The 12,491-nt window shown below is 40.8% G+C and overlaps 1 protein-coding gene across 1 annotated transcript; it reads right to left on the bottom strand.

The window, feature by feature from the left end:
* Positions 1–8,834: 8,834 nt before the first annotated feature.
* Positions 8,835–10,977, bottom strand: LOC140854343 (benzyl alcohol O-benzoyltransferase-like). Its single transcript, XM_073250175.1, has 2 exons — positions 10,531–10,977; positions 8,835–9,834 (listed from the first exon to the last, which is right to left on the bottom strand). The coding sequence occupies exons 1-2, from the start codon at positions 10,966–10,968 to the stop codon at positions 8,866–8,868; spliced, it is 1,407 nt and encodes a 468-aa protein (XP_073106276.1). The 5' UTR covers positions 10,969–10,977; the 3' UTR covers positions 8,835–8,865.
* Positions 10,978–12,491: the final 1,514 nt, after the last annotated feature.

The raw sequence follows: 12,491 nt of genomic DNA, 5'->3' as shown, positions 1-12,491 counted from the left end.
TCTCATCAAGTTCGATGGGATCACCGTCCCGGATCAAGAAACCATAGTATCTGTCCGGCTGACGCGGTACTCTACCGGATCGCCTTAATGGTACAGGTATATTGGGCTCTGGATCTGATCTAATCATATCCGACTCAGGTTCAGCTATTGGTGTCGGTCCTTCTACCTGTTGAACTTCATCAAGTTCAACCTTAGAGGCAACGGTTCCTTCACCAAGGAACTCCTTTTCTAAAAAGATTGCCTTAAGGCTGACGAACACCTTTTGTTCATCAGCATGGTAGAAAAAATATCCTTTTGTCTCTTTGGGATACTCTATGAATGAGCATTTGTCAAATCTAGGTCCAAGTTTGTCTGTGACTAATCATTTGACATAGGCCGGGCACCCCCAGATCCTAAGGTGTGAAAGTACTGGCTTACGCCCTATCCATATCTCATATGGAGTCTTAATTACAGACTTACTTGGAATCCTATTTAACAGATAACAGGCCGATTCGAGTGCATATCCCCAGAAGGATATCATCAAGCTAGCAAAAACCCATCATGGATCGGACCATGTCTAACAAAGTCCGATTCCTCCTTTCAAACACACCATTATGCTGTGGTGTTCCTGGAGGAGTCCATTAGGAGAGAATCACATTCTCTCCTAGATATGTGAGAAACTCACTAGAAAGGTATTCTCCTCCTCGATCAGATCGAAGAGTTTTAATACTCTTTCCAGTTTGTTTTTCTACTTCACTTCGGAATCGTTTGAACATTTCAAATGAATCCGACTTATGTTTCATCAGATAGACATATCCATATCGGGATAGGTCATCCATGAAAGTTATGAAGTAGAAATATCCACCTCTAGCACTTGTGCTCATGGGCCCGCATACATCAGTATGTATTAGGCCCAAGAGCTCAGTAGCTCTCTCACCTTTTCCAGTAAAAGGTGACTTGGTCATTTTACCAAGAAGACAGAACTTACACGTTGGAAGTGATTCACAATCACTGACTTCGAGGATTCCCTCTTGAGTCAACCTGTTTATTCTGTTCTTGTTTATATGACCTAGCCTCCAATGCCATAAGTAGATATCTGACACACTATCTAATCTAGGGTGCTTGCCAGTAGAATAGACTCTTATCAGGCTTGATCTTTTTGGTCTGGCTCTACACAGATGTCCCAACCTGAACTTGCACCTTCTTGACTTTCTTCTTCTTGTTCTTCTTTCCTTTCTCAAAGGATCGAGAACCAGAAGATGAACCTCCCACTGAGTTCACTGAGTTCACCGACTCCTTGAGGAGTTGGTGATCCTTCTCAAAGTTTTGAAGCAACCCTAGTAACCCATGGTAGTTTACTTCAGGCTTTGTCATTCTATAATGAGTGAGGAATGGGAGACAAGACTTGGGCAGCAAGTTCAGTATTGCATCTTTCCCAAGCTGCTCATGCAAGGGAAAGCCGAGCTTGCTCAATCGTTCCATCAGTCCGATCATGTACAATGCATGATCAGTGACAGAGGCACCATACCGCATTTTGGCATTGAAGATGGCACAACTAGTCTTGTGCCTCTCCATATCATCGAATCTGCGACTGAACTCGTCGCTCATAGCAGCCAGCATGATACAACGCATCGTGGTCTGATCACTGAGCCACTTCTGGTAAGTGTCTCTGACTGTTCCACGTGTATTGATAGCTGGCTCCTCAGGTGCAGGATCTATTATCACATATAGGATCCATTCATGCTCCAGGACTATCTTCAACTTTCGGTACCAGCTACCGAAGTTGGGTCCCACCAACTTATCATTGTCCAACAATGATCGGAGCGATAGGGAAGTGGCCATATTTGCACAAAGGAGAACCATAACCTAATTAGTAATTGATTCATTAAACCTAAAGATTTGGACTTTAATCAAAAGGTTTCTCCCACTATTTTATTCGAATTGGTAGCCTCTACCTCTAACTCGAGGAATTACCCTAATTCCTTAGCGGGTACTAGAATCCACTTAGACTGCACACAAGCCCAACTTTGGTTGGTCAATCCATGTACATCTAAGGGTAGGTTCATAACCAATTATTTCTCTAAACAATTTCTAGTAATTTTAATTTTGCCCCAGAAACCTAATCAGTAGGCTTTGGCCTCCATTGTAAGGATCCAGTTAGGTCCAACCATTAACATGATCATACTTGGTGTATCTAACCAACGAATGATTAAGCCCAACTTTGGTTGGCTCACCTAACCACCATTAGAGAGACACTTCCAAGTCATCATATGATGAGTGATAATTCCATTAGTCAACAAGCACCAGGCCTTTGGATCTGCAATGATTATTGAGTTAATGGACTCATTATCAAACACCTTAATGGGAGGCTATGACTCAGTTATCTCCATAACTTTGTCATTTTAAGGACCTAATAATTTTAGAGGATTTAAATAATTTAGAAGATGAGGTCAGATGAACCAGCTTATCATGATCCTCCCACTGGCTTCACCAAGTCAGCTTAAGGGAGACCATTAAAAGGGCTGGTCTAGGAGCACCTAAATCAGTCACACTGATTTACCTAGCTGACATGGGTCAGCTTGAATAGTCAAGTGATCCGATCAAAATATAATTTCACCAAGAGGCCAGGTAAGTTCGATCAGTGGGAGGGTCTGCCAAAGCTTGCCTTAGACACCATCAGAAATGGCCAGGTAAGCGGGCTCCCAATTAAAAACCACCGGTCTGGTTTACCTTAGACACCAACTGGTTTAATTAGTTTCGATTAGATCAACCTAACAGTTCATGCTAGACCGCTTAGTCAAGAATCAAGTCCATTTGGTTCTCGTTAAAGACATGGACTTGACCAACTACAACTATTATAATTGATCTAGAGAATCCTTGACCTAATCTAAGACAACAATTGATTAGATTTAGTCAATTCTCTAATTAAGTCCATCTTTAATCTAACCATAGGTCTAATCCAATTAATGGACCTAATTCCCACTAACCCATTAACCCAATGTGTTATGATTTGTGTCTTAGGTTCTTCAATTCACAATCCTAGAACCTAATCAAACAACTTCTTAATTCTTAATTAAGTTTTGGGCTGAGGGTTGGGTTCGACTTTTCAAAAAATAATTTTCATATTTGTAAAATAATTTTACAATATGATTCTACCAACCATATTGCATGTTTGATTCATAATCAAGATGCAAGTGAAATAAACATAAAACTACTTTAGATCTAATCTAAACAGGTTCATGTAATTGAAACAATTTCAACTTTAAACAATTTCTTTGTATAAAAATTATTAACAAAGAGATTTTATTTCAGATTTAAACATCTTTTAATCTAGATCATATCTAATAAATTTATGATTAAATATAGATCTACACAAACTAGGACAACCTTTGCACTGTAAGGGGTAAACCTTACAGCAGGACAACCTTGCAGTTTGTGATTGATCTAAAATTTTAATTTCAGATTTAATAATCAGATTATAAATTAGATTTAATCTAAAAAATAATCTAAGCATGTATAAATAATCATGTAATAAAGAACCTAGGCTCTGATACCAATTGAAGGAACCAGATCTAGGGTTTCATGGTTAGATCTTGAAAAAGAGGGTTAGATCTTGAAACTTTTTCAAGATCATACAGCGGAAGATCAAAATAAATCAAAATTTATTTTTTAAGATCAGAAAATCCCTAGATCTAAGATCCTATTACTTGATTATTACATGGTATTAAATCAGAAATTAAAATATATAAATATAGCATGAACTACATGTTGATCATATCAACATGTTTCTATACTACATCTAATGTATGTATTAAACAATAGATCAGATCTATTACCTTGCAAGTTAGACGTTCTAACCTTGCTGATCTGGGCTTGAGGATGATGTTGCAAGCTGCACACGCGTCCGGCCTCTAGGAGTCGTCCACACGAGCCCACGAATCTCGATCAGAAGTCCTGCTTCAGGAAATCAGCACAGTATGCTAGTACTGCGCTGATCCTTCTTTGATGGTTGATCGGGTGCCTCCTTCTTCTTGATTTAGACTCTTCCAAAGATGGAAAGTAAAAGGAGGAGTTTCAGATCTGAGACACTCTCAGGAAACTCAAGATGGAGGGAGGAAAGATATGAAAACAAAAACCCAAGAAGAAGACCCTCTTCTTCTTCACGTTTTTCTCTCTAGACACCCAAACTTGCATCTTTTATATCTCCACAACCCAAAAGTATTTCTCTCTGATTTTTGGATGGCAAAAAGGTCTCTCAAATATCTAATTTTTCTTAAAATTTCACGAAGAAACTCGTCTTATATAGAGAGATATGATAGAGTCCTTGTCTAGGTCAAACACCTAGTCAAGGCTTATCCAAACATGGCAAGTTAAGGGACGCCCAACTCTTGAGCACCTCCTTCATATTTTCGTGCATGGATCACCAGAAAAGGGTGCACAATATATACCCTAAAAGCCACAAAAATTTCAAAAAAAATTTGGATAAATTCGGTGCAAAATTGAAAGAGTTTTGGATTTCTAAAACTCTATCTCATAGAATTCGAAATCCAAACTTATTCCTTTTAGATTTGATCCAAACCACCTTCCATGTAAGAAAGAAGAGAGGAGACCTTTTGTGAACGTGGGAGAAATCTGGGAGAGGGCTTTTGTCGCACAAAATAAGTGGAGATTGACGTTGAATAAGAGAGAGGGCGTGGAGAAGGATTATGTGGCGCAAGGTGGAATCCTAGTCTTACTAGGATTCTGTCTTATGACTTGTTTTAATTTGGTTTTTCAAATCAAATCAAATCAAAATTAGATCAACCCAATTAAAATAGGTCTTAGCCCAATTAAGAACCTAATTTAATCAGATTAAATTAGATTTAATTTTGATTTAATTTTCTAATCAAATTAAAAATTAGATTGACCCAAGTCCTAGTTGAACTAGGACTAGTTTTTTCTTGCACTTGGCTTATCCAATAAACCAATTGGACTTGATCCAATCAAGCCCAAAATAAATCTAATTAAATCATATTTAATTAGACTTAATCTCAACCCATTGGCTTAATCAAATTAAGCCAATTAGCAATCGAATTGCTAATCGATCCTCCTGCAACACTTGCACTGGGTTAAATATCAATCGTATTGATCATTTAATCCTAGAACGATTCTTAATCGTTGATCAACCATCTAATCGGATCATGAACTCTAATGTGTGTGACCTCATAGGTCCAAACCTAAGCCGGTAGCATAGGAACAAATTTCTATACCAATCGAAGTGACCATCTAGCAATGGTACCCGACGACTGGATAGGTCGAATGTGTAGAACAACATCCTTAGAACCCATGCGGATATAGTTTTCATATAATTCATCTCCTTGACCAAAATGATCATAGGACACCCCAGAGCTCAACTGTCAACTCTGATCAGGTTGTCCACATTGTATTTCAAAATATCAAATCCATCTGATGGATTATCCTGGCCAAGATTTTGCTAAATTGAAATACAGCGACTCATTCTTCTCCAACTCTTGGAGTGGTCAATCCCATCTCGATCACACTCTTACTTCGCAAGTACTTGACTGTGCCCAGAAGCCTTCCGTCCCTGAATTAGAAATTCAGTTAGTCCAGTACCAAAGCACAGTGAGTTGCTTGCAAGTCACTGAGGCGATCTCAGGTCTAAGGGACACTTATACCTATATCCCATCAGAGATATTCTCGACAGTAGAATACTCTGGAGTTGGTCACGTTCAATGATGATGTACCCTTACATCTCACCTGTATGCCATACCAGTGTCTCCACACTCTTTGGTTAAGAGGACAACCAACCCATATGACCTACAGCGATCTATGCTCGATAGAAGCTGTCGTCCTTATTAACAGCCTATCATTTGGTCGTGAAAGTTTTAAGGACTAATCGATAAATCCTCTCTTTATCAAACTTAAATAGTCCTAAGGACTTCATCATAACAACGGAGTTCATTAGAAGATGAAAGCTTATGATGAAGATGCCAAATATATTTTATTTATTAACAAATCAATTACAATACTTGGTTGCTCAACCGTCAACAGCTTGACGATTGGCTTTTTGGGACACATTTCCCAACACATATATCGCTAGACATGTTCGCTTTGACAAATCTATCTTTTCTTTTCAATCTCACTCTCCATTGGATTGTCCACCACCACCATCTCCCTCTTCCCTGCCATGGGGTGTTACATCACTTCGACCTCTACAAGAGGCCAACCCTCCACTATCCATTCCTCCATCTCCTTTGCCCCAGTTGTCCACCTCACCATCAGTTGCATCCCCCATGTCTCGGTCTGCCCCAACACCTCCCCCTATGATCGTTCTCCCTTCCAACCCCTCTAGTACTACGGACTCTGTACCTGTTCGGATCAGATTACTTACTGACCCCTATTGCAATCCCTTATCCACAAAGCCCTCCCTTCCCACATCTTCCCCTATGACAAGTTTCCAGCAAGACACAACCTCCTCTAAACAACCTACCCAACCCACCCGTACACATTCCATGGTGCTTCGATCCCGTCCCAAACAACCATCCACCCTCACTAGCACTATCCTCACCATAGAACCCACTTGTTATACTCAGGCATCTAAACACTCTGTATAGCGTGCTGTAATACTGAGAAGTTTAATGCTTTAGTTCGTAATGGTACGTGGTCTCTTGTTCCACGTTCATCTCAACAAAAAAATTTGGTTGGGTGTAAATGGGTGTACAGGATCAAGAGAAAGGCTGATGGCTCTCTCGAACGCTATAAAGTGCGCTTAGTTGCAAAAAGATTCCACCAGCAGCTTGATCTTGATTACAATGAGATATTCAGTCCAGTTATCAAACCTACCACCATTCGGGCTGTTCTAAGTATTGCCATCTCTCAAGATTGGTCCATCAAGCAATTAGATATTCATAACGCTTTTCTGCATGGCAACCTGACAGAGAAAGTCTACATATCACAACCTCCAGGATTTGAAGATCGTGACCATTCAGATTATGTCTGTCATCTCCACAAATCTCTATACAGGTTAAAACAAGCACCCCGTGCCTGGTTTCACGTCTCTCCGAGTTCTTCTCAGACTAGGATTTGTTGCCAGCAAGACTGATCCTTCATTATTTATTTTGAGGACGAACTCTCATGTCCTCTATGTGCTTATCTATGTTGATGATAGTTTGGTAACTAGCAATGACTCCAGTCAGGTCTCTCTACTTCTTCGTCAGCTCGCTACATAATTCTACATTAAGAATCTTGGTGATCTTTATTTTTTCTTAGGAATTGAGGCTGTTCAAAACTCTACCGAATTATTATTATCTCAAACCTGCTATATTAGAGATCTTCTTTCAAAAGCAGGCATGGTTGATTGTAAACCTGTTCAGACCCCAATGACCATGACATAGGGTTCTGATTCAGGGGGTGCTCCTTATCCAGACCCTACACAGTATCGCTCCATTGTTGGAGCTCTTCAGTATGTTACATTGACACACCCAGATATTTTCTTTGCAGTGAATAAAGTATGTCAGTTTATGCAGTCTCCTAGTTCTGATCACTGGGTTATGATCAAACGTATCTTACGGTACCTTCAAGCTGCAACTGATCATGAGTTACAAATTCAGAGATCAACCTCTCGCTCTCTTCAAGCCTTCTCCAATGCAGATTGGACAGGTAGTGGGACTGATAGGCGTTTTACTGGGGCTATGTAATTTTTCTTGGCCCCAATCTTATTTCATGGGCATCTCGTAAACAGAAAATAGTTGCTCGATCATCCACAGAATCTGAATACAAGGCCTTAGCAGATGCATCAGCTGAACTAATCTGGCTTGAGTCATTGTTTCAAGAACTTGGCTATCCCTTACATGGTCCCCCCATTCTATGGTGTGACAATATTAGGGCCACTTATCTCTCGACCAATCCTGTCTTCCATACTCGCATGAAACATGTCGAAATTGATTTTCATTTTGTTCGTGAGCGTGTTGCCCGACATCAACTATCTGTTCAGTTCATCTCCACCCAAGATCAGCTTGCCGATAATCTCACCAAATCCTTGGGTACCTCACGTTTTAGGTTCCTAAGGGACAAGTTGAAGATTCGTGGTCCTGACTCTTCATCTTGAGGGGGTGTGTCAGCATATATTAATTCCACCTCATCGCTCTACTTTTGGTATATACTCTTATTTGTTTTCTCTCTATGTTTAGTAAGTCAATATATATTCATATTTAGCCTGCACACCTATTTTTGGTTTCTCTTTGTTTAGCAATTCTACTTTTGGTTCTTTGACCTTACTGAGTATGTAATCAAGATGTTCCTTTTTCTTGTAATTAGTGTAATTGCTGGAATTGTAATCTACAAATACTCCTATTAGAGATCAATGAAATCAAAGTGTGAAAATCAAAAATTATCCTCAATAAAGAAATTACCATTGTCATTCATTTTGCAAGCGCATTCACATGGTGTAGAACAACTCTTATATTAATTATTATATCAACAAATAATCACTAAATTTTAGTGAAGGGAACCTCCCTTAGATCAAATGGTCTTCCCTGGAAATGGAAGGAACGGTCAACCAAATCTAATTCTACGCATCTAACTTTTAGATTAAACTTCAGCGATACATGAAGTCAATCAACAAATAAACCTCCCTAGCACACTAATATTGTCAAAATAAAGCAACAAACTGAAATTAAAAACGAACAACTCTATTATATTTCTTGAAAACAAAGTACATAATATATGGAATATCTATAGACTACACAGCCAGGTATACATGCAAATATCAATAACAAATATATGGAAGAATATATGAAAAAATATTCTAGAATATATCATGAGATATTCTAGAATACTCACAACAGATACCTACGCAGCCAATTCAAGTGACATCCTATTACATATTTATAGGCGTGACATCTTCATATCACGACTGACAATGGATATATTCATCATATTAGTATTGCTGTCGTAAGGATCAAAGGCGGGCTCCTGGGTCAAGCTCTCCATCTCCATCTGGAACCTCTCCATGGCGGGTCCCGGCAGACACATGGGAACCAAGATGCCTTCCTCCCCCTTGCCGTTCCTGTGCCAGGTGTAGAAGCTGGCAACGCCGGCCCCCCCGATACCAGCACTGGCCGGGCCGCCGTAGACCCCCTCCCCCCACCCGAAATCCACCGCCTCGAAGCCCGCCCGGGTCACGTCCGACACGAGGTAGGTCCGAGCCATGGCGAAGTGCGGCCTACCCTGGAGCACCATCAGGTCCGCCACCGACTGCATGTACTCGTCCGTCACGCTCGCCTTGGCCTTCTTCACCACCTCCAGTGCGTACCCCAGCGGGCTCCGCCTCAGCCTGCCCGCCGCCGACGAGGCCACTGGAAATGCCATCGCGTTCCCGTAGTACCCCGACGGCAGGGGCGGGCTGCGCCGCCCGCGGGCGTTCACGACGAAGAGGACGCGGACCTCGTCGTCGGGGTCGTAGCCGAGGGCCGCGGTGCGGCTCCGCCAGACGGAGGCGGTGATCAGCTCGAACCTGGAGCTGGTGGGGCGCAGGTGCGGGGGCGCGTACTTCCTTAGAGCGGATATCTCCCTGGGGCCGAAGAAGAAGGAGCGGTTCACCATGTCGGACAGGGGGACGGTAGTCATCACGTCGGTGGCGGCCGAGAACTCGTACTCCGGGTGGACGTGGGTGATGCGAGGGGGGCAGCGGGCGGTGAGCAGCTCTCTCTCCCACACGGGCGGCACGGTAGGGGCAGCTGCCCCGCGCGCCATCTCGCCCAGGGCAGTGAGGAACTGCACCACCCCCGGTGCGTCCATGATCGTGTGGTTGATCCGCAGACCAAAGATGAAGCCTCCGCACTTGAGTCGCGTCACCTGATTATCACCCATAATTAATTTCAGGAAGAGAGCGAGGACCATTTAGAGCTAGCTCATTGGTTTCATGGGGCAAAAATTTTAGAACAACTTGACATTCAGTCTTTTTTTTTTCTTTTCTTTGACTGGACTTTAAAATACCGTTCCTTGATCATTAGTAAACAATCTTGTGTGCACATTTATATTGGCTATTGCATATAGTTATATTCTCCATGCACACAGTTATGTTAGGTAGAATGAGTCTACCTAATAATTTCTCGTTATGTTATCCCTGTACATACTTATGACTGCGTACGCAGTTGTTTTTAGCTTATTATGGAGAATATAAAGGATTGGAAAATAAAGAAACCTTGAAACTTGAGCCGGATACGGGACTAAATATTATAGGTCAGTCAATGAAGAGACTAGCTTTCAATTTGCTAAAAATTTTTTGCATGCTAAGAATTAACATGATCTCTTTTCCCCCTCAAGATGGTGGTAGAGAGCAATATTTTATTTCCCATGCAATATTCTCACGTGGAGGAGAGCATTATTATAACAAGTTAAGGAAGATAATGCAATGTATCCCTCAAGAATTGTGCTGGGGTCTATAGGCTTCGTAAGATAATCGTAGGTAAGGATCATTCTGATAGACTCCAGTACGTTTGATCTTTTCATATCAAACACGACAAGAGCTTCGAAGATTTAACCATGTACCTGAACAAAGAGCAAGGGGCAGTCGAGGTCGCTTCCCAAGCTCTCTGTATCGTAGAGCAGCTCCTCCACGCAAGGAAAGGGTGGACTGGGTGCATTGCCGAACTCCTCGAGCCGGACATCAGCGTTGGCTTCCACGAACACCACCCCTTCGCCGGTGCACTCCACCACCAGCTTCCTCCCGGGCCATTCCCGAAGGCGGCCAGCGATCGGATGGTAGTGCACGAGGACCTTCCCAAGGGCCTCCTTTATGACCCTTGCCGGGTCCCGTCCCTCCTTGGAGGGATCGTTGCGGTAGAAATGGATGCCAGAGCTGTAAAACCTCAGGCCCTCCTGGTCATCGATGTCCGAGAGGGGTTTGAACTCGTGCGGTGTGGGCTTCGCCGGTGCAACGAGCACGGGCTCCCTTCGGCTCACCGTAAAGATCAGAGAAGATGCCATGGTTGCTACCTTAACTAGGATCGAGGAGAGTTTTGGGCTTAATTACTGATGCCGAGAAGTTTGATATCTTGGAGGTGGAAGGTGATGCGTGCTCTGAATCAAGTCATCTACAACTTGTTTGTATTTATAGAGAAGAATAGCCGTTGTTGGATCGCAAAAGCCATGGTTATTTCAGTCTCGTTTCGCACTGCTGCATGGGTCGCAAAAAATGCGCCAACCCGCGTCACCAACCTTCTGCTTAACCGGGTCAAAAGGCTTGGTCACCCTACGTGAAACATGCCATGAGCAGATAAATAAAAAATATTAGAATTTTGAGAAGAATTTCGGTAGGGTTTCATAAAATAGTTATTAAAATATTTTAAGAAACTATTTCAGTAATATTTTAAGAAATTATAACAGTAATATATATATATATATATATATATATATATATATATATATATATATATATATATATCATAAAATGGTTATTAAAATATTTTAAGAAACTATTTTTAAGAAATTATATTTTAAGAAACTATTTCAATAATATTTTAAGAAATTATAATAGTAATATATATATATATATATATATATATATATAGTTTCATCAAATAAATATTTTTAATTATTATCACTAAAATTTTATATTGCGAGGTCAATATTCTTAGATTCTAGAACATATAGATTGCATGATGGGATCATCAAACAGATGGTATGAAAAAAATATAATATAAAAAGACAGTCAGCTATCAATAAAATATATATAGAAAGACAGTCAAATTGCATACTCAACGCTTCAACATAAACGTGAGGGTGTCGCGAACGTGAAACATGACATGTTTTATAGATAAATAAAAGATATAAGAAGTTGGAGAAGAATTTTTAATAAAATTTTAGATAATAATTATTAAAATATTTTAAAAAATTATTGTAATAAAATCTCTTGTTATTTGAAACGTGTACGCATGCGACTGTACACAATATGATTTCAAAAAATAAATTTTGTTTAACTGTTATCACCAAAACTACATAATGTCTTGCTGTCAGTATTCTTGGACAGTGAGACGGGACAATTGAGCAGATGGTAGAAAGAGGGATACAGCGAACCACATGAAACAAACTTTGTCCATGTAACAACAAACACCATTCCTGACTATACTCTCCGTACTCATACCCACCAAACCGATCCGCCGAGTCCGAAACCTCGCACCGATCAACTACTGTAGAACATAAACCATGCCATTACGACACAAACTATGCCATTACGATAGATCATCTGAGAATTTTGATCGACTACAATCCATTGAACGTATCGATCGAATCAGATCATTTAGACCGATCGATCAAAAAATCTCTCTGTTTTTGTCTGCAGTCGATTGCCTGTGAATTTTGATCGACCATAATCCACCAAGTCGATCGATCAGGCCAAAGATAGTATGTACGGTCAACCACTGTGGCACATACAGTGTGCCATTGGTGTCAACTGTAGGGGCTAGCCGATCGACCATCGACTCAATTTTTTTTTCAAAAAAAAAAATATT

This window comes from Elaeis guineensis, chromosome 16, assembly GCF_000442705.2.
Source record: "Elaeis guineensis isolate ETL-2024a chromosome 16, EG11, whole genome shotgun sequence".
In the NCBI taxonomy this organism is placed as follows: Eukaryota; Viridiplantae; Streptophyta; class Magnoliopsida; order Arecales; family Arecaceae; genus Elaeis; species Elaeis guineensis.
Note: the sequence above shows the minus strand (reverse complement) of the source record. Positions and strands in the feature narration are given on the sequence as shown.

Coding starts and splice junctions, on each gene's coding strand:
- LOC140854343 (XM_073250175.1), bottom strand. CDS start 10,968: ATGGCATCTTCTCTGATCTTTACGGTGAGCCGAAGGGAGCCCGTGCTC. Junction 9,835..10,530: donor GCCCCTTGCTCTTTGTTCAG/GTACATGGTTAA, acceptor GGTGATAATCAG/GTGACGCGACTCAAGTGCGG.